The sequence below is a fragment of the Puntigrus tetrazona genome, chromosome 6 (assembly GCF_018831695.1).
Source record: "Puntigrus tetrazona isolate hp1 chromosome 6, ASM1883169v1, whole genome shotgun sequence".
NCBI classification, from domain to species: Eukaryota; Metazoa; Chordata; class Actinopteri; order Cypriniformes; family Cyprinidae; genus Puntigrus; species Puntigrus tetrazona.
In genome coordinates, this window is record NC_056704.1 from 5,640,076 (window position 1) to 5,666,238 (window position 26,163).

The window sequence follows — 26,163 nt, forward strand, 5'->3', positions numbered from 1 at the left end:
TGAGTGTGCACTAACCCACGAGCTCTGAAATAAGAGCGTTGGTCTTGTATGGGTAAATAGAGACATTAGGTGGACGGTTAACTGAAAGCATATCTGTCAGACCGCATTGACAGACCGACTAAACGTTTCAATGTTTTTTTTTTTAAATATATAATTTTTCAGTTTGTACACACACACACACACACACACACGAACATTATATAAGCTCATTGCTCTTCTATTGCATTTATATTTTTTTCTACCCATACCACTTCAATTTTGTACTAAAGGATATAATCTATTACTGCTGTTTTTTTACATTGCTTGTACATAGACCCTAATACTTTTTTGTTTTGCTCCCTGTGAAGCATTTTATTACATTTACTAACATATAAAGAGTTGGCCTTGAGAAAACCTTTTATATTAAGGCTTCCATAGTCACTCTTAAGACATTTGTATTTCATTTCTCCCGCCACATAGGAGAGAAAAGTCAATGAACCAACCTCACTATATTTTTTAAAAACAATGTTGTAGCTTCTGCCCCCTTACATGGAATATCACAAACCTTCACTACAGCTGCTGGGCTCTTGAGATGCTTTGATCTCAACAACCATTAGGCAAAGTGTTAGTGCAGCAATATATGCACAAAAAAGTACTTTATCTCTGCAGTGGGAGCAAACATTAATCCACATTTAGATTACAACGTGTAAAAAGCCCATAAAAGCATTTGTATTGTGCGTTTGTGATAGAGAGAATGAATGGCTGATTCCCAAAGAGACATTTGCTCCTTGTGTAAGCTCTGTATTGCTGACTTGAGCAATTTTTGCCTTTGTAGGTTTGCAATTTTTAAGACAATTTTATAGTGTCAAAACCCATTGTGGAAAAACATGCTCTAATATACTATTATCAAAGACAAAAATTATAATTATAAATTTAATTTACATCCATCAACCTTTGAGAAAATACCCATTATAAACTTAAAAAATATACTCATTACAAGTTAAAAAATGCTTATGACAACAAACATTTAGAGACAAAAATGAACTTCAACTAGAAACAGTCTGCTGAAATTCAACTGTGCAAAACTATACAGCATTTAAAGAAGAGAAGACAGCTTATGCTCATGGCTGGTGTCTAATAACGTTCAGTCTGCTATATGTACAGTGGCGGTCCTCCCCCTCACTCTCTTCTGCTGACTGGCACTGAGCATTGTATTTATTTGTTTAGAAGAGGATGTAATAATCGGCTGAATCGCCAGTTTAGAGGATCTAAGTGAGGACCTAGCAGGGCTCTTGTTTCTGGGAGATGTCCTACATTCTGCAGATATACGGGAGCCAACAGTTTCCTGGAGATTGGCTTGTGATTTTGCTTTGCGCTGTGGTTTGTGTGACTTCCTCTTGGTCCTGTAAGGGGGTACTGGTGGTCTCTTGGCTGGAGTCAAAGACCCAGCTCTCCGTGAGCTACGTCTGATTGGTGTTTGGTCAACTGGCGTCTGTTGGCAGCGTTCCTCTTGTTCCAGTCCTCCAACCTTATAGGAACTGCCCGCACAAGAGTGAGAAAGTGCTTTGGAAGAATCATCCACATGGGTAGATGGAGTGAGGTGTCCGAGGAGGAAACGACTGCTACTTGAGATAGAGGAGCGGGTAAATAAGGCTCTTCGGCTGCTAGACAAAGAAGAACCAGGTTCTGAGGGGCCGGCGCTATCCAGTATGGAGTCTGAGGTGGAGGCACATAGATCAACCATACTGCTCCTACCACGAGCCTTCCGAGAAACTCCTGATGACTGCCCCTGCCCCAGGCCCTGTCTCTCCTTATTAATATCTGGGCTAAGGCTACGAAATAGCTGTCGGACATGTGAAAGAGATTTGGAATTAGAGTGTGAAGACATGCCTTTTGGTGGACTCTTCAAGATCCTATTGGTCAAAGGGTCATAGAACTTCAGAGGTGTCTTTTTGTATTTGTATTTCAGGCCAACGTCGCTATCGCATGACTTCCGTTTCCTCCCGGCTTTCTTAATAGGAGTAGGCTTAGAGATTCCTTGACCCCCATCGGGGGAAGAAAGCACATATACCACAGTTTTGGGCTGTAGAGGACTCATTATCTTGCAGTAAGAAGCTGGAAGCTTCAAAGCGCAGAGTCTGGTCTTCATATCAGGGGTCCTTTCAGGGCTGGGGCACTGCTGGGGCTCTTCACTGTGTGTTGAGGGAAATGTTTCTTGTGACGGTTTTCGTCGTACTACAGGGCAGCTAAGAGGAATAGTCTGTGTACTGTGGCTTACTTTTACCACTTGGCAACGTGATGCAAGTCTGTAAATTTTTTGCCTTGTTTTCTTTAACAAAACAGCTGAATGCCTGGGGTCTTCTTCGTGGTGATCCGTGAGTGGCAAGATGTCTGTAGGTTCCAAGCAAGCATTATCAGCCTCCTCATTTCTGTCCTGCTTCTTTTTTTTTCTCCTTTTTTTATTGTGCTTCCCAAACCTAGCTAATGATTCACTGTCAAAATAGCAACGGAACTGGCCGTGTTGGAATTCTTTTACTATGGAGTCTATCTTCATGTCGTCTTCAAACATCACTTGTGTCATTGTTTTGCCAACAAAAGACTGTGGTATGTGGGGAAGATCAGGAAACACCTTCTCAGCAGAACTCTCTATGTTTTCCTCAGGCATTCCCACAGTGTTTAGGGCCGTCTCCAGCTGAGTCTGGTATCCTTGGTCTTCGAGATTTATATGCACTTCCAATAACTCTGCTAAATTTTTTTCTATAGATTTTGCCTTTCCCAAAGCCATCTGTATTGCATTGTCCCATTCTTCACTGCCTTTGGATTGATCCATAGACTGAGGACTAAGAGCGAAGCTCCCATCTTCCTCCCACCGATCAACATTGAGACTGTGGCCATAACAGTATTTTTCAATAACCTCCTCTATCACATCTCGAATCTGATCAGATAGATGACTGAAAGTCTGTTCCCTATGGGGGCCTTTCCAAGGTGGCAGTGCTGAAATCCACACTGTGGACTCTTCAGCCACCGATCGAAAGGTTGAAGGCTGGTCCTTCGAGGTAATGCACTTTGCAACAGGTGGGGCACGGGAAGCTTTAATGGAGTCGCTCCCCTCTTTATCCCTATTGGTTTTCTTGTGTGCTTTCCTGTGTTCAACAGCTCCAGTCTTCGCGCATGGTGGACCCTCTGAAACACAGGGATGTCTAGAGGGGTTTGTTTGTAAACTCTGTCTCTGAATAGGTAGTGTCAATTGTGATGTATGTGGTTTGTCACTAGTCCTGTGCAAAAAACCCTGTGTGGGGGAGTACTTTTCAGAGGGAGGTGGATCAGGCACCATTTTTCCTTTTTGGGAAGTTGCTTGAATGTGTGTAGATGCAGTAAGGTCAGTCATCACTGCTGGAGTTGAGGCTGCCATTTGCAGCATTTCACAAGACTCTTCATCAGAGGTAGGCATCTCCTCACGTGTCCCAACAGAGACTCCATCATCGTCTGATCCACAGTACACCTCTGAGAGCACCTCTTTTGGAACGAGTGGGGTGGTTAGTGAAGGCAGATCAGCATGAGTAGGCCTACAGAGAAAAAGAAGTGTTAGAAACAGCAAGCGAACACTGCGTTGTTGTTGTTTTTTTCCATTCACAAAACACCAGGCATGCAGTATGTTGTGAGAACATGTCAACAAGGCTAAATGAGAAATCTGATGTGGATTGGATACCGTGTATCACTATAGCGATGAGGATGATGCTGAAGTACATCCTGGAGAAATCTCTCTAACAGACTTCCAGAAGATACATTAGCTCTAGCAGCTCGTACCACTTCTCTATGTTGGGCACTCAAAATGTGCTGCAGAATACAAAAAAGCCATAATAATTCAGAATGTCATGTTAATAATTATAAACAGGTCTGATGATCATAAATACATTATCTTTAAACTTCAATACATAAATCTATTTGGTATTGCAATATTGGTACTGCTAAATTATTAACCCGATTATTTTACCACAACAGTAATTCAAAAAGGTGAATGATAGAGAGTAACATACCTGTTCCACACTATTGTACAAAACTTGACAGCAGCTGCAGTAACCCTGTCTTTGGGAGCTGGAAGGACCAGCAACAGCCTCTTCTCCTCTACTAGTCCTTCAGATCGGGTAAATATATATAAGTTTTGATATATATTAGTAATATAAACACAATATGAGCTCGATAATGGATTGCTGCAAATTTATTTTCAGACAACTGACCTGCCAGACATGCCAGCTGGACGCCTCTCTGCTTCTACAACACATAAAAAAAACATTCACATGCGTTCTCTGAAACAATGATGCTTAACTAGTTTTGCTCCATGACACAGAAGTTACATCAGCGGTGAAAAAAGACAATACCAAATTGAATGAACTTTCACATGTTAACAATAACTTTAGAACATTTAAATTGTTCTTAGTTATTAAACATCTTAAAGCAATGATTCCTCTTAAAGCAATTTTCATCTTCATTTGCAGATTTTTTTTTTGTAGTCTAGATATTCATTCCCTCTTCTTTAGTGTTGTTCATTTCTAACAAACTACGGCTCGCTTTCAAAAAAAAATACAAAAACAACACACACATAGAAGGCTTTTAATCTCTTTTATTATTATTATTATTACTATTTTATTATCCTAATGGTGTATGATTATTTAATTTGTACTTTAACAGTCCCTCCAGGCTCTCAGATGCTCAATGATTTAAGAAAAAAAACGAAAGTATAAAAACTGGCTTACTTTTAGCAGAGGACTGTGGTTCCTCCTCCAAGGGCATGGTGCTGTCTATAGCAATCAAACACAGAATAAGAGAGAGTTGTATGGTGCATTATTGTACTGCACACTGTATAGGTGAGACATAAAAAAAAACATCTGTTAAACTCACTGTTTATACCATTTTAATATGCATTTACACTTAATTTTTCCACTTATATTTTATCTTTCTTGCTCTGGGCCTTGCAGAAATATTGCTGATATGCAATTACTGACTTTTGGTGTGTTCTTGCATATTTTATAAATAAACTTAGCCTTAAGCAATAGACTATGCCAAAATAGACTATTAAACAAAATTCAATAAACAAATCAAAAACATATCTATATAAAATATACAAAATATATACTCGCCTACATGGAGGAGAGGATGACTGTAAATGTTTCCGTGTCACATCACCGCGTAGATGTGTACAGCCACGTGTGGTAAGTTAAAAGTCGCATCTAAAGATATAGGAGATATATATGGCAGAATTAGAAAACACTTAAAAGTCTTTTGTGAGTGCACTTGCTTATTATTGTACTTGTGTAACACGAACTAATAATACGTTAAGAAAGAAACATTAATAAAACTATGCATCTTAAATGAGTCCTGATACTTTAAAGCATGCATATAATGAACTTGTCGTTAATTTGAAGTGTGTTTATGGTCCGACTTTAACTACTGATAAATAAATAAACACTCGTATATCTACCGGCCTGCACACGCAAACACGTCCACTTAAACAGCGCGTCCTAATATTTCCACGTAAATAAAACGAATTTTAAAAATGCTTACATTTTACACCGTCTCAGACTATCCACATTGTTTGGGAACACACAAACAGTAGTTTTAAGCTAGCCAGCTATGCTAGTTCACTTAGCAAGCTAGTGACACTTAGCATGACAACGTGGACAGCGGGACCGTGACATGGTAAATATTCACTTATTTACGATCTACAAAACACATGAACAAAACGTGGCTGCAGTCTTCATCGCGCCGTCACCTGATAATAGATGTTATTCCACTTAGATCCCATCGGTATCCGTATTTAGCTTAGGTCTGCTCGTGGAGTGACGTAAGAGTAAAGCGCGGGAATCCGCCCACTATAAAAGTCTAAAGCGGAATTTAATCAATGGGCTGCGAACTCAACGCTACAAAAAGGACCTTTATAGGAAAAGTCAAAAAAAAAAAAAAAATATATATATATATATATATATATATATATATATATATATATATATATATATATATATATATATATATATATATATATATGATTGCAAGCGTCAAACTATTAAATTAATATTTTTCCCAGTCATGGGAAAAAAAAAAAAAAAGCGCTTCAAATTGCATTTAAACCAATCTGTTACTTCTACATTTAAAAACTTAAAATTTAAGGGGTGAGAGACAAGCTGGACTAAGTGCATAAAACATGACAATTAACATTTTCAATTCAAAGCCACACAGGGAATATTTTCTCAAAATAAAATAAAACCACATACAAAAAGTGCATTTGAAGTGCTTTTATTGGATTAATGCTTTGTACTGTGGGCTTTCAGATCTTGTTGAAGGCTGCCACGTCCATGGACTGCACGTAGTCCTCAAAGGCTGTGATCAGTTCCTCCAGCTGGTCCGTTCCAACTTTATCGTCCTCCACAACACAGGCAATCTGCAGCTTCTTGATGCCATAGCCGACAGGCAACAGCTTAGCTGAACGGGAGAGGTCGGGTCAGTTAGTTTAGCAAAATACAAAATATGGACAAAACTTTGACTTGCATGCACTACATTGACTTACATTGTCCCCAGACTAAACCGTCCAGCTGAATGCTGCGGACACACTCCTCAAGTTTGGCCATGTCCGTTTCGTCATCCCAGGGCTTGACATCCAACAGGATGGAAGACTTGGCGATAAGTGCAGGTTCTGCTCAGACAATAAAAAAGGCAAAAAAAAAAAAAAAAAAAAAAAAAAAAAGTCAATGATAAAGCAAAACCAGGACACCAACAATCACCACTAAATGACTAGTTAATATCAGGCAAAAAGAGTGTCAATCACATCATTCAGCCGAAAGATGGTAATAGGAAGTCATCACTAAACTAGTCAAATGTCAAAAGTTTGGAACAGTTAGGATTTAAGTATTTTAAAAGTCTACGGTGCTCAACATGGCTGATTTGGACACTGCTACTGTACTTTAAACATTTTTTATATTTTAAGTGTAACATTCATGAGACAGCAATGCTTTTTTTTTTTTTTTTTTTTTTTTAACAGCAATTTGTTTAGTATTTGGCGTCAAATGATACTTTAGAAATTATTCTAATATGCTGATTGGGGTCAAAGAAACCTTTATTGATGTTAAATATGTACATTCAAAAAGTTATTTGGATAAGACTTATTAAAACACTAATCGTTTACACAAAAATATTAAGCAGCAGAAACGCTGATAAAGAACCGTTATTGATAACAGAGCACCAAATCAGCATTAGAATGATCTGACTTTATTGGTCAGCATGAAACACTTCAAAAAGTAAATCCCAATTATTGCAAACTTTTGACTAGTAGTGTGCATGTAAGAGTAAATCAATACATACTCTTTGCCTTCTTTGCGTTGTACGCTGCAAGCCTCTCCTCTTTGAGCTTTGTGGCTTCTTCATCCTGTAAAGAAATATCCACGGTTAGGTCCATGATCAAACACACAGCAACTGCATGGTCATTTTTTTACTAACTGGCTTTCAGGAAGAAAAGGTTGTCTATCACAACATCAGCCGAAAGATGGTAAGAAGTCATCATTTGACCAGGCAATCGGATTAAAACAAACCATCGCTTCCGTTACTGAACTCACCTCTTCCTCATCAGAACCAAACAGATCGATGTCATCGTCGTCTTCGTCGGCCGCCGCAGGAGCTGCTGTAGTCGTGTCCTCCACACCAGCAGGGCCGTACTGACCGAGAGGCTTCTTCACACCTGGAAGGCTGAAAAAGGTCAAAGAAAGAAGAGTGAATTCTTGTTTTGGTGCAAAAGCGCCAGATAGGCTGAGAACTGCCAGCCAAATCAGAATTTGAAAGATTATTCATCAGTCACTCAGGCGAAAGATGGTAATAGGATAGTCATCATACATTGGTGGATGTACCTGCAAATGATTATATACTACAAAACAAGCTTCAGGTTACCTGCCCTTCTCCTTCTGGTAAGACTTGATGTGGTTGTACCAGCGCAAAGCATGGCAGAGGTCAGCTGAGGGGGCGCCAGACAGGGCATCAAACACTGCAATATCAGCCTGAGAGGGCACATAACTGTTTCAAAAAAAATTAAAATAATATTGAGCTATCAAATTTGTAGTAAGGCTGGTGTTTTCTCCATGAGCTATGGAGGCATTTATGAATGGATTAAATTATATAATTGCACAATACTACTAGTATACACACCCTGCAATGTTTAATTGTTCATACATATACTATTCGTAGCTACGAAAAAAATAACAGTGATCTCCGACATTTATAACTGCATCCAAAATCAGTTTAGCATTATAGCATTAAAAAAAAAAAGTTGTTACAAGCCTAATAAGACTAGGCAAATAAAATAGCTTACCCCTCGATGTAACTTTTGTCTGTCAGAAATTCATTTAGGACCTTGAGTCCAGCGGGTGTTTTAAGATCACCAAAGCCCATTGTTAGAAGTCGCCGGTGAGACCTCGTGTACAGACGTGGAACCCTGAGCTTGGAGGAAGAGCGAAGGAACGAGAAAAGGACGTGAGATGTTCTTTATACCGCTGACGACATGACTCCGCCCACTCTCGACACGTTTAGCAAAATCATACGAAAAAGGAACATTTTTTACAACTATTTGCCATATTCGCGAAAAGCTTAATTTTTATAGACAATAAACACGGCACGGCAATCATCTCCCGTTTTTCACAGATACCGAAAACAGTGTTGACTGGTGGGCTTTTAACTTAAAAATAAGAGAAGGAAACGACCTCTTTTATGAGCGGAAATGACGTTGAGTTAATGTAAAAGGTCAATCACAAACTTTAAATTAATCATATTACGTTTATTTTACCTTGCTGTATTTTAACACACGTATATCAATTTCCTATATTGTAGAACAATCTAACTTAATGAAATGTTTTTTTGTCTTTTTTTCAAAGACTAATGTGCATCGGCTATTTCCGTCATCTCCGAAACCTCCCGAGTACACATTCACAACTGAACCTACGGCAGTAACGCTGTTTTGGTCTAGAAGGCCAAATAGCGTCGAGGTAAGACTTAAAGATGGTCTTTTGTGTAGATTTCAGCGTAGAGGGCATAATGTCTGGATAGTTACTTTGTGTATAACGGCTGGAATTATAAATGCATGCGAAACATGGTTAATTTACAGTAACGTTCTCCCTGTCCTTGAGTAATCTGCAGTGCTAGCCTGCTAACCAGTGTGTGTATAGATGGTAATGTCAACAGCATTAGTTTTACATTATAACGATTTGAGATGCTTTCATTGTACAGTGCTATACCCAGCTACATTTTAAATGGGTTGCTTTATAAATATTGTGCGTCATGCTTATGTTAAGAGCAGAAATGCGTTTTATGAGTGTTATAAAGTTAGGTTTTGCAATCTAATGATTTGTTGTGCTCTTTGCATTATGCAGAAATTTAAATAAAAAGAAGTTCTAATTAATACTGTCAACTGCATATCTAGGGTCTGATCCGTATGATTATATTGTGTATATTTCTTTACAGTGTCCTTGTGATTCAAAATAGAATGGCATATTTATCCATTGTTAACCTAGATACTATTCATTAAATACTAGGGATCAACATGTTACGTGTGCTTCTAATCACCTGGCATTTTCTTCTACAGCAACATGTTGCGTTTGCCAGCAGTAAGTCGGGCTTTGGCAGGTGCTGCCCATTCCAAGGGCTCCATTGCCACCAGTAACAATGGTAATTTGCGTTCTTTTTTATCTTTAAAAATCAAGTGTAATTCCCTTCTTTAAGAATGCCAAACAATTTATTTGACTGAATAATGTTCTAACACTGGCTTGTTTTTACAACAGCTTTTACAACTTCAGTCCGGGCCTCGAGCAATATGGTTGAGGTGTTTGTTGATGGAAAACCTATAATGGTGGAGCCAGGGACCACTGTCCTACAGGTGATAATGCAGTGGCCATTTCCTCTTATTAATTCAATGTAAGGTTATACATCTCATGTGGTATGTTGACATGCTTAATGTGTTTAGGCTTGTGAGAAAGTAGGTGTGCAGATTCCTCGTTTCTGCTATCATGATCGTCTGTCAGTGGCTGGTAACTGCCGCATGTGTCTGGTGGAAATTGAGAAAGCACCAAAGGTAACCTATTTATATGCACTATGATTGTAACATCACATATTATTGATAAATACATGACCAGTCTTTGTATAAGCATTTTTTTTTAAATCTGTGCTTCATCAACAGCCTGTTGCAGCATGTGCAATGCCTGTTATGAAGGGGTGGAACATTTTGACCAACTCAGAGAAAACACGGAAAGCCAGGTTTGAGTTGTTTTTTTTCTGACAAATAATGTTTACGCGTCACATTACATAGAGTGCATTTGTCAGTTTGTATTTCTTGTGTCTCTGATAGAGAGGGAGTTATGGAGTTCCTGCTTTCCAACCACCCTCTTGACTGCCCAATCTGTGATCAGGGAGGAGAGTGTGATCTTCAGGTAAAAAAAAAAAAAAATACTGTTCACAGCAATTTAATGGAACTTGAATGTGAACTTGAGTATGCACTCAAGAATGGAAATGGAATTATCCCTAATGAAGTTTTTACCTATCTTGATGTTGTGCTGGATATATAGGACCAATCGATGATGTTTGGTGCTGACAGAAGTCGTTTTACAGAAGGGAAGAGAGCAGTTGAAGATAAGAACATCGGCCCACTTATTAAAACAATTATGACCCGTTGTATACAATGTACACGTTGTGTTCGGTGAGTTGGAGGTTTATTTACATTGAAAGGAACATAAATGCATAAAATGCATGTTATGCATAACCCAACAACAAGATTTTTTTTTTCTGGCTCCTTCATCAAAAATTACATTTGAATTATTAAATTAATCTATATAAATTAATATGTTTAATTAATATAAACTAAAATGTATGTGTGTGTATAATTTTTTCCCCTTCACAGTTTTGCCAGTGAGGTTGCTGGTGTGGAGGATCTGGGAACCACAGGACGTGGTAACGACATGCAGATTGGCACCTACGTAGAGAAGATGTTCATGTCTGAACTGTCTGGTAATGTGATTGACTTGTGTCCTGTTGGAGCACTGACGTCCAAACCTTACGCTTTTACCGCACGACCCTGGGAGACCAGGTATAATCCTGAGAGATTATTTGTTCTTCTGTGCACACTTTGATCCTTATTTCTTTATGCTGCTTTTTAATAGTGGGTTGCGTGTTGAATTAGTGTCCCATGTATAACCTTTCTGCTTTTTAAATGTGTTTTGCTGATGTGTCTACAGAAAGACTGAATCTATTGATGTACTGGATGCTGTTGGCTCCAACATTGTGGTGAGCACCAGGGGTGGTGAGGTCATGAGAATTCTGCCCCGTCTGAATGAGGACGTCAATGAAGAATGGATATCTGACAAGACCAGGTGAGCACAAATGTATTTCCTAAAATATGAAAACATTCTCCTTCCATTTACGCATGCTCATGCAGACTCCACTGTCCTGTCTCTGGCTCACCCTCTAAGGTTTGCATACGATGGGCTGAAGAGGCAGCGTCTGACCCAGCCAATGGTGAAGGATGCCAGTGGACAACTGGTAGCCACTACCTGGGAGGATGTTCTCACACGTGTAGCTGGAGCAGTGAGTGATTGCAGAATCCAGAATCAACCACCTTTTGTCATTTAAAGACAACAATTTCAATGGTTGTGGTTTTTTTGGGGTTTTTTTTTAGCTCCAGGGAGTTCAAGGTTCTGAGGTAGGAGCTATTGCTGGTGGGATGGTAGATGCTGAGGCACTGATGGCTCTGAAGGACCTACTGAACAGACTGAATAGTGAGACCCTCTGCACTGAGGAGATCTTTCCAATGGCAGGTGCCGGGTGAGTACTAATCTGATCAGATTTATCTTTCTTGAGACTGAAATGAGATTGAAGTGTGTTCTGATATCAGTGATATCTTTACATAGTAATGCTTGAAGTACAATTTTTTTTACTAACTACTATCACTTAAATAGTGTCATTGTTCATTTGTGTCATTTTTTTTTCTTCAGCAAATAACTTTTCCTTAATCCACCTTAATTTCAGCAACTACTTTGCAATGCAAGCACAACTTAATTCTTCAGAAGATGTAAACATGTTCTTTATTCAAAATGCAACTTCTGATCATGTTATTATCTTGATGTTGAATGTACTGATTGTACTGCTTAAATTGATATTTCACCCAGAAATTAAAATTCTGTTATTATTTTCCCACCTTCACGTTGTCATGAAAGTCCAATCCATCAAACCTTTTCAAGCTTCTAGAAGTTCATAAAACATATCTATTTAAATGTGGGTTTTGGCATTATTTCTTAATGAAGATTCAATTCAGGCTTTTATTCACATACAAATATACAATCAAGTGCAGTTCATCTTGCAGGCGCATGCTTTAGTGACATGCAAGAACAAAACTTATTTGTCAAGCAAGAATTAGATGATGTCTCTCAAATTCTAGCTGGGGATGAGTAATTGATGGCAATTTACGTTTGAACCTTTCAATTTTACTATTAGGGATTTAAACCATTTTTGTTCTTTTGTCTCCTTAGAACCGACCTGCGCTCCAATTACCTCTTGAACAGCCGTATCACTGGCATTGAGGAGTGTGACCTTCTGCTTTTGGTTGGAACAAACCCACGTTATGAGGCTCCTCTCTTCAATGCACGTGTTCGTAAGAGGTATAACCATTGTACATTCTGTCGCCAACATTAGTAAAAGGTTGACCAGGTGTAATTTTACTCCACCTCACCGTGTTTTTTTTTTACTTCATGTTTCAGTTGGCTGCATAATGAGCTCCAGGTGGCCATGGTGGGTCATGAGGTGGACCTGAGCTACTCTTACAGCCATTTGGGTGAATCCACACAAGTTCTGCAGGACATTGCTGCTGGAACACATCCGTTCTGCAAGGTAGCATTTAATAGCACTGAAGTTTATTTGAAGCTTTAAGACCCCATTTACAGTAGTGCATTTTCATTTTAAAACACATTTTAGAATAAAAATAATCTTTGTTTACACTGGTGTTTCCGCTGCATTTCAGAAACTATCACTTTTTACACTACACCACCTAAAACGCGTGTCACATGACCATTTATTCAACTATAACCATAGATTATGTATAGGTAGATGTCCTATTATTTAGATGGCGAGACTCGTCTGCCTGTTTGGAGTGATTGATTGGGTTGATTGGCAATCCCAATCAATCAATCAATCAATCATTTAATCGAAAGCATGATGTCAATTTGAATTAATTTTTGTTTTTGTATTTCAGGTCCTAGCTCAGGCCAAGAAGCCTGTTGTAGTGGTGGGTAGCTCTGCTCTCCAGAGGGAGGATGGGGCAGCCATCTTTAAGGCTGTATCCACAATTGCTCAAAATTCCCGGGCCAGCAGTGGTGTTGAGGAGGGATGGAAGGTGCTCAATGTGCTACACAGGTCAGCTAGTGCCACAAGCCTGTTCATTTCTGCTATTGTTCTCTGTGATTTTAAAGAATTTTGAATTTTGTCTCTCTCCTTTTTTTTTTTTTTTTTTTTTTTTTGGTCATGCCTTGTCATACACATTTCAGGGTGGCCAGTCAAGTGGCAGCCCTGGACTTGGGTTACAAACCTGGTGTTGATGCCATCCGGAAGAACCCTCCCAAAATACTGTTCCTTCTAGGAGCCGATGCTGGTTGCATCACCAGAGCAGATCTTCCCAAAGATAGCTTTATCATCTACCAAGGTCAGTGAACACACTTACATATTTTGTATACTATAGATTTTGTGTCTATAATGCGATCTAAAGGCCTTAATCAATTAATGAACTGGTGTGGCATCATTTTTTGAGTATTGTGGCAAACAATTTTGAGTATATTGGGGCATCCAAATATATTTAATGCCACTACATGCTTATCAGGTCACCACGGAGATGTAGGTGCAGTCATGGCTGATGTCATCCTGCCCGGTGCTGCATACACCGAAAAGAATGGCACATACGTTAACACAGAGGGTCGTACCCAGCAGACCAGAGTGGCAGTCACTGCTCCTGGTATGGCACGTGAGGACTGGAAGATTTTGCATGCTATTTCTGAGGTACGCTCTTAAAATCTGGTCTTTAACAACGTATACTCTTGTTCATATACCTTTCCTGAGCTCTTTATTTAACATAAAAATCATGTTTTTGTTTGCCCAGCTGGCAGGAGTCACACTCCCATATGACACGGTGGATGAGGTGAGAAGTAGGCTAGAAGAAGTCTCTCCTAACCTGGTGAGATACGATGATGTAGAGGAAGCCAATTACTTCAAACAGGCCCACGAGCTTTCAACGGTTGGTGTTCTTTCTCAGTTTCTATTAGAATCTGCACTACTAAAACAGTTCAGTAATGTCATCCTGTTCTTCTTAGGCTGTGAATCAGTCATTGCTTGCAGCTCCTCTCGTCCCTCCTCAGCTCACAGTCAAGGATTTCTACATGACAGGTCGAGTAACAAATATATAAGTTCCTGTGCAAATAGAATGCTGTAACCAACTGTATGTCTTAACCTATAATTTACCATTGCCTTTTAATTGTCTTCATCTACAGACCCCATCAGCAGAGCCTCTCAGACAATGGCCAAGTGTGTGAAGGCTGTGACAGAGGGAGCCGCAGCAATTGATGAGCCCTCAATTTGTTAAAACTCTTGCAGGCATCCAGTCTATCCATATTAATATGAACAAAAGTAGTCCTAGTCAAGTACATGTACAAACACATACCTGAATTTTGGCATACTTTGCTGTTTGTCTCACATCTCCTGCATAGTCCGAGTTCACCAGAGCAGTAAAAAAAAAAAAAAGTGTGAAAATAATCTTGCTCATATTTAATAGGATTTGGAAGGTGTTGTAAAGTTTTCATTCCCGTGATTGGCTGAATGAGGTCTGCTTTGTTTTGGAAAGCTCTTATTATGATAAATAAAAATGTATTATATCATTATACAATTGTCACGTTCACATCCCTGGTATAAATTATTCAAAGGAAGGGCGTAGTAGAAAAAAAAAAGTTTTTGGTTCATTTAGAATCTAGGATAGGAGAAAATGTGTGTGTATATATATATATATATTTTTGTTGTTGTTGAATTGAGTGCCTGTTTTGCTTTACAAATATGTATTTAATTTTACATAACTGTATTTGATGAGTTAATTTTAAATGGTTCATTAAATAATTTTAAATTACATTAAATAGCAGAGTAATGGATAATCATGAGTTAGTATATTGATAAAACTTCTCACATGCCCTAAAGTCTGCAAGAACTTTGTATACGTTTTGCAACTCAGTCTGGACCATTGTGACATCACTGAAGAAGATTGATAGGGGGCAACCTTAGTTACTTCAAAATCTCTTTACCCCCACTAACACCTGCTTTAGACTTTATATCACAAGCTTTGTCGTTTTGATAACGTTTATTGACCGCAGGGAAAGGAAACTATGACTGACAACAATGTTATCTTCGCACGTGAGGTTGCACTGAATTTGAAGTCGGTGATGTCATTCCAGGCATGGATGAGACGCACGAGAGGAGGCTGTCGGAAAAGACTTTGGGGGAGATCCCTCAAACTTAAAATCAATGACTGCGGCGTAGAAAAAAATCCCGCTGGTCTGAACGCTTCTGAGAGCCAGGCACACAAACGTTTAATCAATATTATGGGTTTGCGAGATCTGTCATCTTTCTGAAAGCCGACAATGAACATACAAAGTTGAATTCCAAAATGGTTGCAGAGGTTGTTGTTGCACTGTTGGCTGTTGTCATGTCCCCCCAGTGCCTGTAGTTGTGCTGTAAGAAGCCTCGCATCCGATGACTAAACCAACACCCCCTTCTCCTTGTGTACGGCTAGTTTTATTTCTATAATCGGCAAAGATATGCCGGTAGGATTAGTATAAAATTATATCCACGCGTTAAAAAACTAAATCTGCTAGCGTTAAGCGTAAAGGTAGAGGCGGAAAATCCCCGTTGAAAGTAATAGCCGTCGACCGTATGAAAAGATCAGCGTAGCTTGTTTAGCACAGGCCGCAGAGATCGGGGACTGAGCGGCTGCCGGGAAGCAACGGACTCAAGCAAAGGCGGAAGCGCGCTTACCACGCACTGCAAGGCGGGTGCCTCGTTACTCGACTCGGGGGATTCGGAAGGTTTCACAGGCCAACGGTAACTACGAATTGCGCACAAAAATAGGAATACTTGCCGTCAGAATATGTATCTGATACCTGTTTTTCTTTCAATATTATTACAACTCAAACCCGTGAAACTAATCTAAAATTTCCTGATAAATAATACCCCAAACTTACAAATATCTCCGGTAGTCGACAACGCGTATGTTCGTTTGACAGGTTATTTTGCTTATTATCGGTAACGAGTCTCTCCTGCTCTTTACCAAATATTCCGATGACAGTTACAAAGTTTCAAAATACGTTCGAAATATTTGAAAGACGCAACAAAGAAATACATTATGCCGCGCTGATTTTGCCTGTATCTTCCGTAAAAGAATTAAATTGTTACTTCAGGCGCTACACCCAACTTGCTCAATCCTTGCCTCAAAAGTAACTGATAGTGCTGCCCAAGTACATGATAGAGTAGTAGGCGGGTTGTCCACCGTCCCCTTGCGTTTTCAAAGTTGCTTTGCATGTCAAACGTATTGTACTCTGCCCAAACACTTTTATGAGCCATCGTTTTATGATTTAGTGCTTCACCTGCTAAAAGCTCTGCTTACACCAGCTGTTTTTTTTTCCATGTGTCATTGATTGCTTAAAACAGGGGCTACTTTTCCTGCTTCCTGTCAGTTTAATATTTAATGGTTTGAGCTGTTTATGCCGAACAGCCTGCATGCTGCATTCTTTGATGAGTGCTTTGAAATGCAGAGTTCAGATTTGTTCAGTGTTAGAGGTGACCGCAACGTACATTGAAATCTACTTTTAAATCGATGTGACTTGACCTGAGGATAAGCAAGCTTGTCATTATTATATCCATGCTTTTATTATAGCCGTTTGAATGTTTCGTATAGATGCATCGTATTTGTAGTTTTATATACGTTGGTTCTTATACACCATGAAGGAGCACAATAATAATGGAAGAGCTGAGAGCTTTGATTTCTGTGCTCTACAAATGTCAACTATCATCATGCCTCTGCAGATTAGACAGTTTACGCAGCTGTGTTGTCAATGGTAGCTGTCTCCAATTGAGATTAATACAATGGATATTAGCCTACACCATAGGAGAGGCTGGAATATACTACAAGACTTTGTAGATTTTAACAGATTTAAAAGAAATAGACATCATTTGCTTGCAGATTTTGTAAATGGTTACAGAGAAAAACTTGGCACTAACTAACACTGAGGATCACCCTATACATCAGAACAAAGCAAACTGCTTCGAGATTCATGACAGATGAAAACAGTGTGTTATAAACATGTTTGAAATCTTCCAGCATAATGAAATTCAGTCATAGACTATGCAATTTCCTTGGAAATCTGTCAACACTGACTTCTAACTTCCAAAAATCTGAAGACTCTCTGACTTTCAACATTGGGCACCAACCAGACTAAGCAAAGTTTGGGCAAAAGTCGCTCAATGTTTTCCAACCCTTCAAGTACAATGCATCTTATACCTGGTTGAAAACAATAGATACATTTTTTAAATATGTGCATGACATTTATATAAATTTGAAATATAATTACAATTGTAAATGCACAGCATATTCAGTTTTGAGTAAAAAAAAATTCTCATTGAATAGCTGTCTGCACTCCAAAAGAAGCAGAATCAACTTCACCTGTTTGTCTCATACACATACCGTGGTTTTTTAATTATTTTTTTTATCAGCTGATGTTCCGGAGAGTTCCAGCCCTGGGATGTATGAAGGCAAACACATCCACTACTCGGAGGTGGACCACAAGCCTCTGTGTTCATATAGCCCAAAGCTTTGCAAGCAACGACGGCTCAACGGTTATGCTTTCTGCATCCGTCACGTGCTCGAGGACCGGACTGCTCCTTTCAGGCAGTGTGAATATGTAGCCAAGTACAACAGCCAGCGCTGCACCAATCCCATACCCAAGGCTCATGAACGAAAGTAGGACTTTTGATTAACAAATGTTTAAAGAAAATAATGTGCATGTTTAAAGAATACTGAAAAAAACAACTTCTGTCTTTTAGGTATTGTAATAGTCACCTTCAGGTTATGGGTGTCCTCCCCAAGAAGGAGCGAAAGAAGAAACAAGATACGATAGAGTCTCTGGCCCTCAACATTACCGTTCCATCCCTGGCTCTAAAGACTCACAACGGGCTTGAGCTTTTACCTCCATCCCCACCACCCTCTCTGGCTTGTCTACTCCCCTCAGATCCCTTCGCCTTTTGCAGGGGGGACAAAATGCTAAAATCAAGTGGCACATTCCTGAAGAAGCCCCAAGAAAGCCAAACTCTGAACCATAAGCCGAAACCGCAAGATCGCAGTGTGGATCCAGCCTTCCCAAACCTTCTCAGAACCTCTTCTCTGTCTTCAACTCTTCCACGTCCTTGCCTCCCTCCTCCCCAGACTGGAAGAACCACACAAACACCCAAAGTTCCCTCCTCCCCTCGCGCAGAAATCTCACAATCCCCTGCAGTTCGTTCAGGTTCGTTATTCAAAACCTCATCAACTCTTCAGGACAGCCGTCAGGGCTCAGCAGAAGCAGCTCCAGCTGATGACAAAATTAAACTGGACTTTAATCATGCATTTGACAAAAAGGTTGTCCCTGCTGCTTCAGGGACAGCACCAAGCCGTGATGACATACATAGACGTTTAATAAAAGTGCACTCAGTTGCCATGCAACAACAAGCTCCGTGTTTGCAGAAGTTTCACCGAATGATGGACCAACACAGGGGGAGGTACCAAGATCTGAACCCACATTTAGGTAGGTAATTGGGATTTGAGATGTCGACATTTATTTGAGTTTTAGTTTGATTTCATGACAGACACAACTTGCGTTCTAGGGCTTGACTGGTCAGAAGACAGTGAAGAGGAAGATGGAGACGTGGGGAAACTAATGTCATATCAGTGCCAGAGACTACAAGAGAAGCACTTTGAGGAAAGGTACAGTCATCCAAACACAACACCAAATACAAATATCACTAATCTCAAATCAGTATGTGTTCTCCAGTTTCATAAATGGGACAAACACTGAATGGATTTTCAATGAAAGCTTGAGTCTTTCAAAGTAATATTTAGAAGATTAGATCAAGAGTGTATATTTTCAGTCTTTTTGCCCACCTCCCAATGTCCACAGCAGTATTCCAGGAATTCCAGGTTTCCAGAAGTTTGAATGTTCCTATAAACCATAATATTTTTTTGTTGTTTGTTATAAATCATTTTAGATTGTATTGGGGAAAAGGCATGGTTTAGAAGATAGATTTTTGGCACTACTCTCTCATTAATAATGTTATATTTTTTTAATTAATGTATAGTGAGCATTGCTGTAATTATGGTTTTTATTAATATTTTTCATTTATAACTTATTACAAGTTGATTTCCGGTCTGTTTTGTCTTTTTACATAATTTCAAGTGTGGTGTATGTTTGTTTCTTCAATTCAGGAAAAAAAACTTTCTTGATCTGTGACACAAGTTATGACAACCAAAAACTAGTTTTTATACTTTCATACCATAGTTTCCTATTTCTGGCAGTGCATGAATGCTCACACTCTGCAACCCACAGTTTGAAAAGTGCTGATCTAGAGAATTCTCTTTCCCATCTCACAGTGCCAGCAGTCCCCGTGCTGAGCGTTTGGCAGGCTTCTGCTCATACCTGAGACAAAAACACACGCACCTCTGCAGAGAGCAGAGGGTCTTCAGGAGGGAGAGGAGATCCCAGCATGCCCTTCGTAAAGCCCTGCTGCAGGCAGCAAGAGAGGAACCTCACCACACTGCACAGCTTTTTCAGGAACAATATGAAAAGACCTCCACACCCTCCAGGTAAAACTGTGCATGTGTGTATTAAGGGTATGAAGAAACGATATTATCGATAAAATGACTAACAGTGTGATGTATTGCTGCAGTCTTAAAGAAATTGCGAATATATTTAAGATGCACATAAATGCTAGGTGAGCATTTTAGAGAACACGAAAAGAACAAGCTACTGAAGAGCTCTCATCAGACAAGTGATCATCTCATCTTCTACTTGGATTTTATTCACTATTATTTCTATTTTTCGAAATGATTAAAAACCTAAAACGTCTTTTTAGTTTCAGATTTTCCAGTTGAGATACAGGATTTGCAGTTTGCAACGACTTAAATTTATTATTCATACTTTGGTTTCTTTCGTGAGTTAATAAAAATGTAACAGACTGTAAAATATCGCATAATATCGTAATGTCGATATGTTAGGTGCAGGCCTCTGAATCTTATCAAATTATAATTGTATTACGAAAATATTTTATCAGCAAGAGTATCATTGGTGGATTTTTTTTTCTGATAAAACACTTACGTCACTGTAAAAGCCAGTGATGAGCTTTTATCAGACAACTGAAGTGTGACATTTTTCTTTCCTATTTTTCTCAATGATGTAATATTTTGATTGCATTTTTAGCAATTAAAATCTAACTGGTATAACTGTATAATAGACACAAAATATCTTAAAATTGCCCTTCAAGCTTATCAAAAGTTTTTGGAAAAATCAGCAAATATTGTAGAGTGAGTGTTAGATCATGTCCTAATGAGTGTTTGATTTACTCTTATGTGCGTGACATATCATTAAGTACTTCACTGATTGATTCGGTACTCTGCTTTGTAAGATTTATGTAGCTGTATTTTATATGTTTACATGTTTTGGTTCCACAGCACTGCAGAACCGTTGGCTGGAGATGACTCAGGGTTGTGTTCGGCTGTCGTGAAAGGAGACGACTGTAGAAATTCAGCTTTACCGTTCACCAGACACTGCTTTCAGCGTATCCTCTTAAAGCTCTTATTCTTTGAATAAGTCTGAACTGAACTAAAATGTACTTTGTAAAAATAAAAGCGAACTTCTTTCCTTTCTGAACAGTTTGTCCCGTGACTTTTCGACAAACCATCTGCTTCGGTGATTGACTAAAGTTTTACGATTGTCTGCGTTCCCTGTGTTGTGTCCTTAATGGCGCTCTGTAGATATCCTTCAGAACCGTTCTCAGCAGCTGTTCTCAAGCTGCACCGCTCGCTTTGCAGATGGAGCTCAGTGTTCCATTCCTGTCTTTGACATCACACACCAGACGCCACTTTGTGATGAGCACGCCAAGAAAATGGTGAGCAGCAGTAGACTATTTTATTGTGTAAAAAAACTTTTGCTAGTAAATAATTCAACCGTGTGTGCTCTAATGGTACTTTACAGGACAATTTCCTTCGAGGTGATATCAGCCGGAGAACGTACCACCACCACCAGCAGATTCAGCGGCACAGGCCACTGAAGAAAGCCAAGCCTCCAGCACTCACTAAGAAGCATAAGAAGAAAGGAAAGAGAGGGGCACCAAGGCGACCTCAGAAACCCATTCCTCCTGCGCAGCCTCAGGGTAACCTGGGAATGCCTTCCATCTTGTGCCTGCCCACTCAGCCCTCTGGCATAAGGTGAGGGCCAAGTGTGTTTAAATGTGTGTGTGTGTGTGTGTGTGTGTGTGTGTGTGTGTGTGTGCACTCATCATCTTTGTGTCTTGCAGGAGCCCTTTAACTCCTGATTTAAGTGCAGATGAATTTCCAGATGACATCACTAATGACATCAGCGACATTCCCCACGACCTGGAGTTGAATCAGGAGGATTTCTCAGATGTGCTTCCTCGACTCCCTGATGACCTGCAGGACTTTGATCTTTTTGAAGGTAATATAACATTTTTAATGGCAATAGTGTTTTTGAAAGATGTCTCTTAGGGCTACCAAGGCTTCCTTTTATTTGATGAACAATATAGTAAAAAGAGAAGTATTGTGAAATATTATTGCAATTTGAAGTAAATTGTAATCAGTTTGATATTTTTTGGAGATGTAATTTTTATGTGATGTCAAAACTGGACTTTTAGGAGCCATTACTGATTACCCCAGTGTTTACTGTCACACTATCGTGCAGAAACCATTTTAATATGCTCAATTATTTTCAAGAAATTACTTAATATCAATGTTGAAACCAGCTTAAATTCGGGAGAAACAAAAAAAGATTTCAGAATTTTAAAATTAAGTTTGAAATAAAAATCTTTATATATATATATATATATATATATATATATATATATATATATATATATATATATATATATATATATATATATATTATTATTATTATTATTAAAAAAAAATATTTTATATATGAAAATAACCTTTTTATGAAAACAAAAACATTATTTTATGGTTTGACTGCAGACAGAATAAATATCATCTGTCTTTCCAGTAGAAAACACTGCCATAGAGTAAAGGTTTAATGCTGGAATTTTAATTGTTGATATCTAATTAGAAAATGTTCTATGTCTTTTTCTGGTCTAGTTACTTGCCTTGCTTCATTTGTCTGTTTACAGTCATTTGGTATTCTATAATTTAGTTTTATTTGTCATAACAGGCAAGAATGGTGAGCTGTTGCCCACCTCCGAGGAGGCCGAAGAACTGGTTCGTGTTCTGCAGGCCATGGGCTCATACCCAGAATCCCTTGCATGTCTAAGCGGAATGCCTGAGCTCGGTCCCGTAGAAGCTGTAGATTGTCGAAGCATGCCAGGTGGAGTCGTGGATCTACTGAGTGGACGGCTTTCTGCTGAGACTCTCTCCAGCCTGGAGCTGGACCCCAGTCTGCTCCCCACCTCTGAAGATGCTTTCCCCCCGTCACCTCCGTCACCACAACCCCCTCTCACTCCTCCATCCTCTGTGGGGCATCTCACAGACAGCAGCACATACTCGCAGAGACAGCCTCATCTCCTAGCGAAGATGGATAACTCCAAAGCAGATCTGAGTGAACTGCCGCTCGGAAAGGATGAGGACATCTCTCACGGCTCCTGGGGAGTTCTTGCCCTCCCCCTTAACGATTCCTCACAGTTTCACAGCCTTATTGCCTCGGATGGCCTGCTCATGTCCACAGCCCTCTCAACGCCAATGACCCCAGTGCCCTCGGCTCCCTCTCAGCCCAGTTCGGCCCTCTCCAATTTGCCTCAGACTGCGCCCGTCACTCGCTCCACACCCACATCCTCGCCCTCGTCGCCAACATCCCAAACCAAGCACCTTCTACCCCCACTGTTTAACCACTGTGGGATTCCAGCAGACTTGCAGCCGCACCATAGTACACCGGCGCCACCTATGGACCAGGCCTAAACTGGAGGCAGAACCAATTTGCTACTCAGTGTTCAGGGAACATGTTGCAGGTGATTTCCCGTAACCCCTCCCCCCCCAAACGTCAGGGTCATTCTGTATGTCTTCTCAGTCCTCTACATCTTTTTCCCCCCCCAAGAAAGAACATCAAGCAATAAATTTCCTCGTTGGCTCAAAACAGTTGCTTTTTTCGAAAAGCAAACATAGATGGATTTTAGCCATTAATATCACTTGTATCCTTAAATGCATATTTAATATATTTATAGAGTAGCAGTCTGCACAACTAGTTTTATCGAGTGAAAATGTGTGGTAACTGGTGAACATGTGGTTCTTGTTTAGAGGTAATGGGCAAGTTTGTCAGTGGCAAACACAAGGGGAAAGGTGTCATGGTTGTATCACTATTTTGTCCCGTGTGATGATTAAAAAGCATATTGTTTTGGCAGATGGTGTTTATGTGCTTTTAGTAGCCGTTAAACTATGGGGTCTTGCTCTAAGTGTAAGTGCCTGCCATCAAAGCTGTGTAACACCTCTATAATCAGTGTATTGCAAATCAACAAAATACACCTTGCATTGTCACTGGGTAAAAAAAAAAAAAAAAAAATCTGTAAATGCACAAAATCTCACTCTTGGAAACATGAAAAGTGGCATTTACTCCCTGTTTTTCGATAGGAAATTACCTTCTCACATTACCATGAAGTTACTTGAGGGTGTTAAACTTCAATTTTGAGTGTTCGATGTGCTCCTGTGTAAGGCCTTTAGCTGAAGTGATAGCAGTTGTGGGAAATAAATGGTGTAAAGCTATAGTCGGTTATCTTGTTATGGCTTTTAAAGAGAGTAGTTACGATGCCTTTACCCCCATGTCATGCCCAGTCTTCATTAGCCCTTTCCCATTTATCTTCTTTGCAGATGCTTTCTTACCAAAGTGGCTTGACAAGAAAGCCTCTTTTTATGTCCACATCAGACAATATCTATATATCAGTATATCTAACTGACCAAAATAATGAAATCGTGTTTGGGCAGTTAAGCTTTTAAAGAGAACAGTGACGTATAACCTTAATTCGATATCTTTATAAAATGGATAATGATATAAAATTGTGGTTTGGTAGACTTGCCGTTGTACCAGATAATGCTGCTTTTACCAACAACAGGCATACTGACAGATATCCTTGCACACCGAGGGTCGTCTCATATACTTTTTATACTTATTCACTGAATGTATCAAGTCAACAGAAAAGTTTATTATAACCTATTAAAATGTTATGGTCCTTTTCTTTGTTCAAGGTATTTTTATGTATTGACATGTTTACTTTTGTTACTTAAGTGCTTGGATGTGGGCGTGTGTGTAGACAATGTGTAAGAGAAATTCTATTTGTTTTATTTGAAATGTGTGAATTAAAAATGCTATGACCACGACTTTGTGTTGCGGGGAAGTCACTAACAGCGCTAGCTAGAAAGCGGTAGCTGTATTTGTGAGGCATTCTGTGGGAGAGCTAAAGAGTATCAGACAAGCATCGTGATTCGTAACAGATAGCGCTTTTGGCTGGCTTTCTAAACCGATTGTAATGGCAAGCTAGAAGCTGTAAGCTGTAATATAACAACCGATTTAACATTGTGGGATATTACTTTAATAACGGCAGAGGGCGCCAAAGGAATTAGAATGTGATTCAGTATTTCGCAGCGAGAATATGATAGCGGTGCATCCCAGTGAGTCGAATCTTTTGAATCCCTTACCCAAAAAGATTTGTTTATTCGGTGCGGATTATATATTGTAATATCATTTAATAATGATTTCCTCAATAAATACGGTAAAATTGGCTGATAAGTTATTTTGATGAATTCATGAACGAAATGTCCTTCGAACACCAAGTTTAGGCAAGGGTTTGTCAAACTGATGAAATGCTGCAGTTAGTAATCGTATGCTCGTTAATCTTGAGGTGTAAAGGCGAGCTTTTCGATGTAGCTTGAGTCGCAGTTCATTATTACTGATAAATAAATATAAATAATATCCAATACACCGATCTCAGAATCATTTACCCGTGTAATAATCTCTTTACAATCAGAACTAAATGCCGGCATCGCGAATGATTCAATCGCGTATGCGATTCACAAAACCGATTCAGTTTGATTCATTTGGGTATTTTCTACCCGGTTTCTCGCGCGTAACACGAAATATAGACTACATGATCATACACGTATATCCGAAAGTATATATGGGGGCTGGTTTTTGACCAGCGGGGAGGCAGTAGGCTGGAAACGCTCTCGTTCAAAACTACTGACTCGTTCACGAACGAAACTCTGCTAGTGCGAATGGCAAAGTGGAGTGAAATGCACGATTCTGTCGAGGCATTTTTTTGCATTTTTCCATCCGCTCGAAATGATCCTGCACATGTAACATGAAACAAGCGTTTAAGGGTGACGACGCTGCTCATAATGACAGCGCTGATGCAAATCTATTTTCCTTCATCGCACCGCTAAGAGGGGCGCGAGGATGCTCCTCCGCGCGAGCCCGGGGCTCTGGCGTTACCTAGCAACGGCTCCCATACTGTACTCCCGCTCCAAGTGCCTGGCTGCCTTCAACTCTAGCGCTGTTTCTATTTCTGTTGTAGCGTTGCAGTCGCCGTCTGCTAAAACATTCATAGCACAGTCCTCTTAGCATGTGGCTTGCGCGGTAATGTTTCAGTTTGAAGCAGTACCCTACCCAACGCGCCGCAGAGTGATACTGACAAATGGCGCGTCAACTGATGGGTGACAGACCAGTTAATCATGGGCCGCCGTCTCCAGGGACTCGCTGATTGAGTCTGATGTAATGGATGTTATTACGGCCACTGACATGACAACTGCGACCTCGCGAGCGGACGTCTTTCCAACATAACAATTGTTAAAGCAGGTGCCGAGAAAATGTGAATTCTCTCACGCTT

General features: G+C 39.7%; 4 protein-coding genes across 6 annotated transcripts; 2 read left to right on the forward strand and 2 right to left on the reverse strand.

The window, feature by feature from the left end:
- Positions 1–204: 204 nt before the first annotated feature.
- zdbf2 (zinc finger, DBF-type containing 2) lies at positions 205–5,868 on the reverse strand. 3 transcript variants are annotated; one of them, XM_043242869.1, is made up of 7 exons: positions 5,750–5,868; positions 5,118–5,207; positions 4,734–4,778; positions 4,218–4,251; positions 4,017–4,113; positions 3,689–3,816; positions 205–3,545 (listed from the first exon to the last, which is right to left on the reverse strand). In XM_043242869.1, exons 3-7 carry the CDS (start codon positions 4,768–4,770, stop codon positions 1,124–1,126), a joined length of 2,718 nt encoding a protein of 905 aa, XP_043098804.1. In that variant the 5' UTR covers positions 4,771–4,778; positions 5,118–5,207; positions 5,750–5,868; the 3' UTR covers positions 205–1,123. The 3 variants fall into 3 exon arrangements, with proteins under 3 accessions (XP_043098804.1, XP_043098806.1, XP_043098805.1); XM_043242871.1 differs by having other exon boundaries at positions 5,122–5,207; positions 5,750–5,808; XM_043242870.1 differs by lacking the exon at positions 5,750–5,868 and adding an exon at positions 5,542–5,739.
- A 386-nt stretch (positions 5,869–6,254) lies between these two features.
- Positions 6,255–8,491, reverse strand: eef1b2 (eukaryotic translation elongation factor 1 beta 2). The gene is made up of 6 exons (XM_043241375.1): positions 8,330–8,491; positions 7,912–8,034; positions 7,584–7,713; positions 7,333–7,396; positions 6,542–6,667; positions 6,255–6,456 (listed from the first exon to the last, which is right to left on the reverse strand). Exons 1-6 carry the CDS (start codon positions 8,407–8,409, stop codon positions 6,302–6,304), a joined length of 678 nt encoding a protein of 225 aa, XP_043097310.1. The 5' UTR covers positions 8,410–8,491; the 3' UTR covers positions 6,255–6,301.
- Positions 8,492–8,888: 397 nt separating this feature from the next.
- Positions 8,889–14,918, forward strand: ndufs1 (NADH:ubiquinone oxidoreductase core subunit S1). Its single transcript, XM_043241374.1, has 19 exons — positions 8,889–8,999; positions 9,596–9,678; positions 9,792–9,886; positions 9,974–10,081; positions 10,187–10,263; positions 10,355–10,436; positions 10,572–10,702; positions 10,904–11,089; positions 11,238–11,372; positions 11,472–11,586; positions 11,678–11,823; positions 12,528–12,656; positions 12,756–12,885; positions 13,247–13,407; positions 13,539–13,693; positions 13,868–14,043; positions 14,144–14,278; positions 14,355–14,427; positions 14,532–14,918. The coding sequence occupies exons 2-19, from the start codon at positions 9,600–9,602 to the stop codon at positions 14,621–14,623; spliced, it is 2,205 nt and encodes a 734-aa protein (XP_043097309.1). The 5' UTR covers positions 8,889–8,999; positions 9,596–9,599; the 3' UTR covers positions 14,624–14,918.
- Positions 14,919–15,072: 154 nt separating this feature from the next.
- On the forward strand, positions 15,073–25,061 carry ino80db (INO80 complex subunit Db). The gene is made up of 10 exons (XM_043241373.1): positions 15,073–16,125; positions 17,794–18,040; positions 18,124–18,860; positions 18,940–19,039; positions 19,703–19,915; positions 20,780–20,886; positions 21,083–21,216; positions 21,303–21,535; positions 21,625–21,782; positions 22,509–25,061. Exons 2-10 carry the CDS (start codon positions 17,823–17,825, stop codon positions 23,246–23,248), a joined length of 2,640 nt encoding a protein of 879 aa, XP_043097308.1. The 5' UTR covers positions 15,073–16,125; positions 17,794–17,822; the 3' UTR covers positions 23,249–25,061.
- The last annotated feature ends 1,102 nt before the right edge of the window (positions 25,062–26,163 follow it).

What these genes read in the sequence shown, in the direction of transcription:
- ndufs1 (XM_043241374.1), top strand. Translation starts at nt 9,600, where the DNA reads ATGTTGCGTTTGCCAGCAGTAAGTCGGGCTTTGGCAGGTGCTGCCCAT. An exon ending in AAATTGAGAAAGCACCAAAG is followed by an intron (nt 10,082 to 10,186) that starts GTAACCTATTTA and finishes CTTCATCAACAG; the next exon opens with CCTGTTGCAGCATGTGCAAT. An exon ending in GTGCTCAATGTGCTACACAG is followed by an intron (nt 13,408 to 13,538) that starts GTCAGCTAGTGC and finishes TACACATTTCAG; the next exon opens with GGTGGCCAGTCAAGTGGCAG.
- zdbf2 (XM_043242869.1), bottom strand. Translation starts at nt 4,770, where the DNA reads ATGCCCTTGGAGGAGGAACCACAGTCCTCTGCTAAAA. An exon ending in CCAGCTGGCATGTCTGGCAG is followed by an intron (nt 4,114 to 4,217) that starts GTCAGTTGTCTG and finishes CCCGATCTGAAG; the next exon opens with GACTAGTAGAGGAGAAGAGG. An exon ending in CATCGCTATAGTGATACACG is followed by an intron (nt 3,546 to 3,688) that starts GTATCCAATCCA and finishes TTTTCTCTGTAG; the next exon opens with GCCTACTCATGCTGATCTGC.
- ino80db (XM_043241373.1), top strand. Translation starts at nt 17,823, where the DNA reads ATGTATGAAGGCAAACACATCCACTACTCGGAGGTGGACCACAAGCCT. An exon ending in GAGAAGCACTTTGAGGAAAG is followed by an intron (nt 19,040 to 19,702) that starts GTACAGTCATCC and finishes CCCATCTCACAG; the next exon opens with TGCCAGCAGTCCCCGTGCTG. An exon ending in ATGAGCACGCCAAGAAAATG is followed by an intron (nt 21,217 to 21,302) that starts GTGAGCAGCAGT and finishes GGTACTTTACAG; the next exon opens with GACAATTTCCTTCGAGGTGA.
- eef1b2 (XM_043241375.1), bottom strand. Translation starts at nt 8,409, where the DNA reads ATGGGCTTTGGTGATCTTAAAACACCCGCTGGACTCAAGGTCCTAAAT. An exon ending in GACAAAAGTTACATCGAGGG is followed by an intron (nt 8,035 to 8,329) that starts GTAAGCTATTTT and finishes TTTTTGAAACAG; the next exon opens with TTATGTGCCCTCTCAGGCTG. An exon ending in TACCAGAAGGAGAAGGGCAG is followed by an intron (nt 7,714 to 7,911) that starts GTAACCTGAAGC and finishes GACCTTTTTCAG; the next exon opens with CCTTCCAGGTGTGAAGAAGC.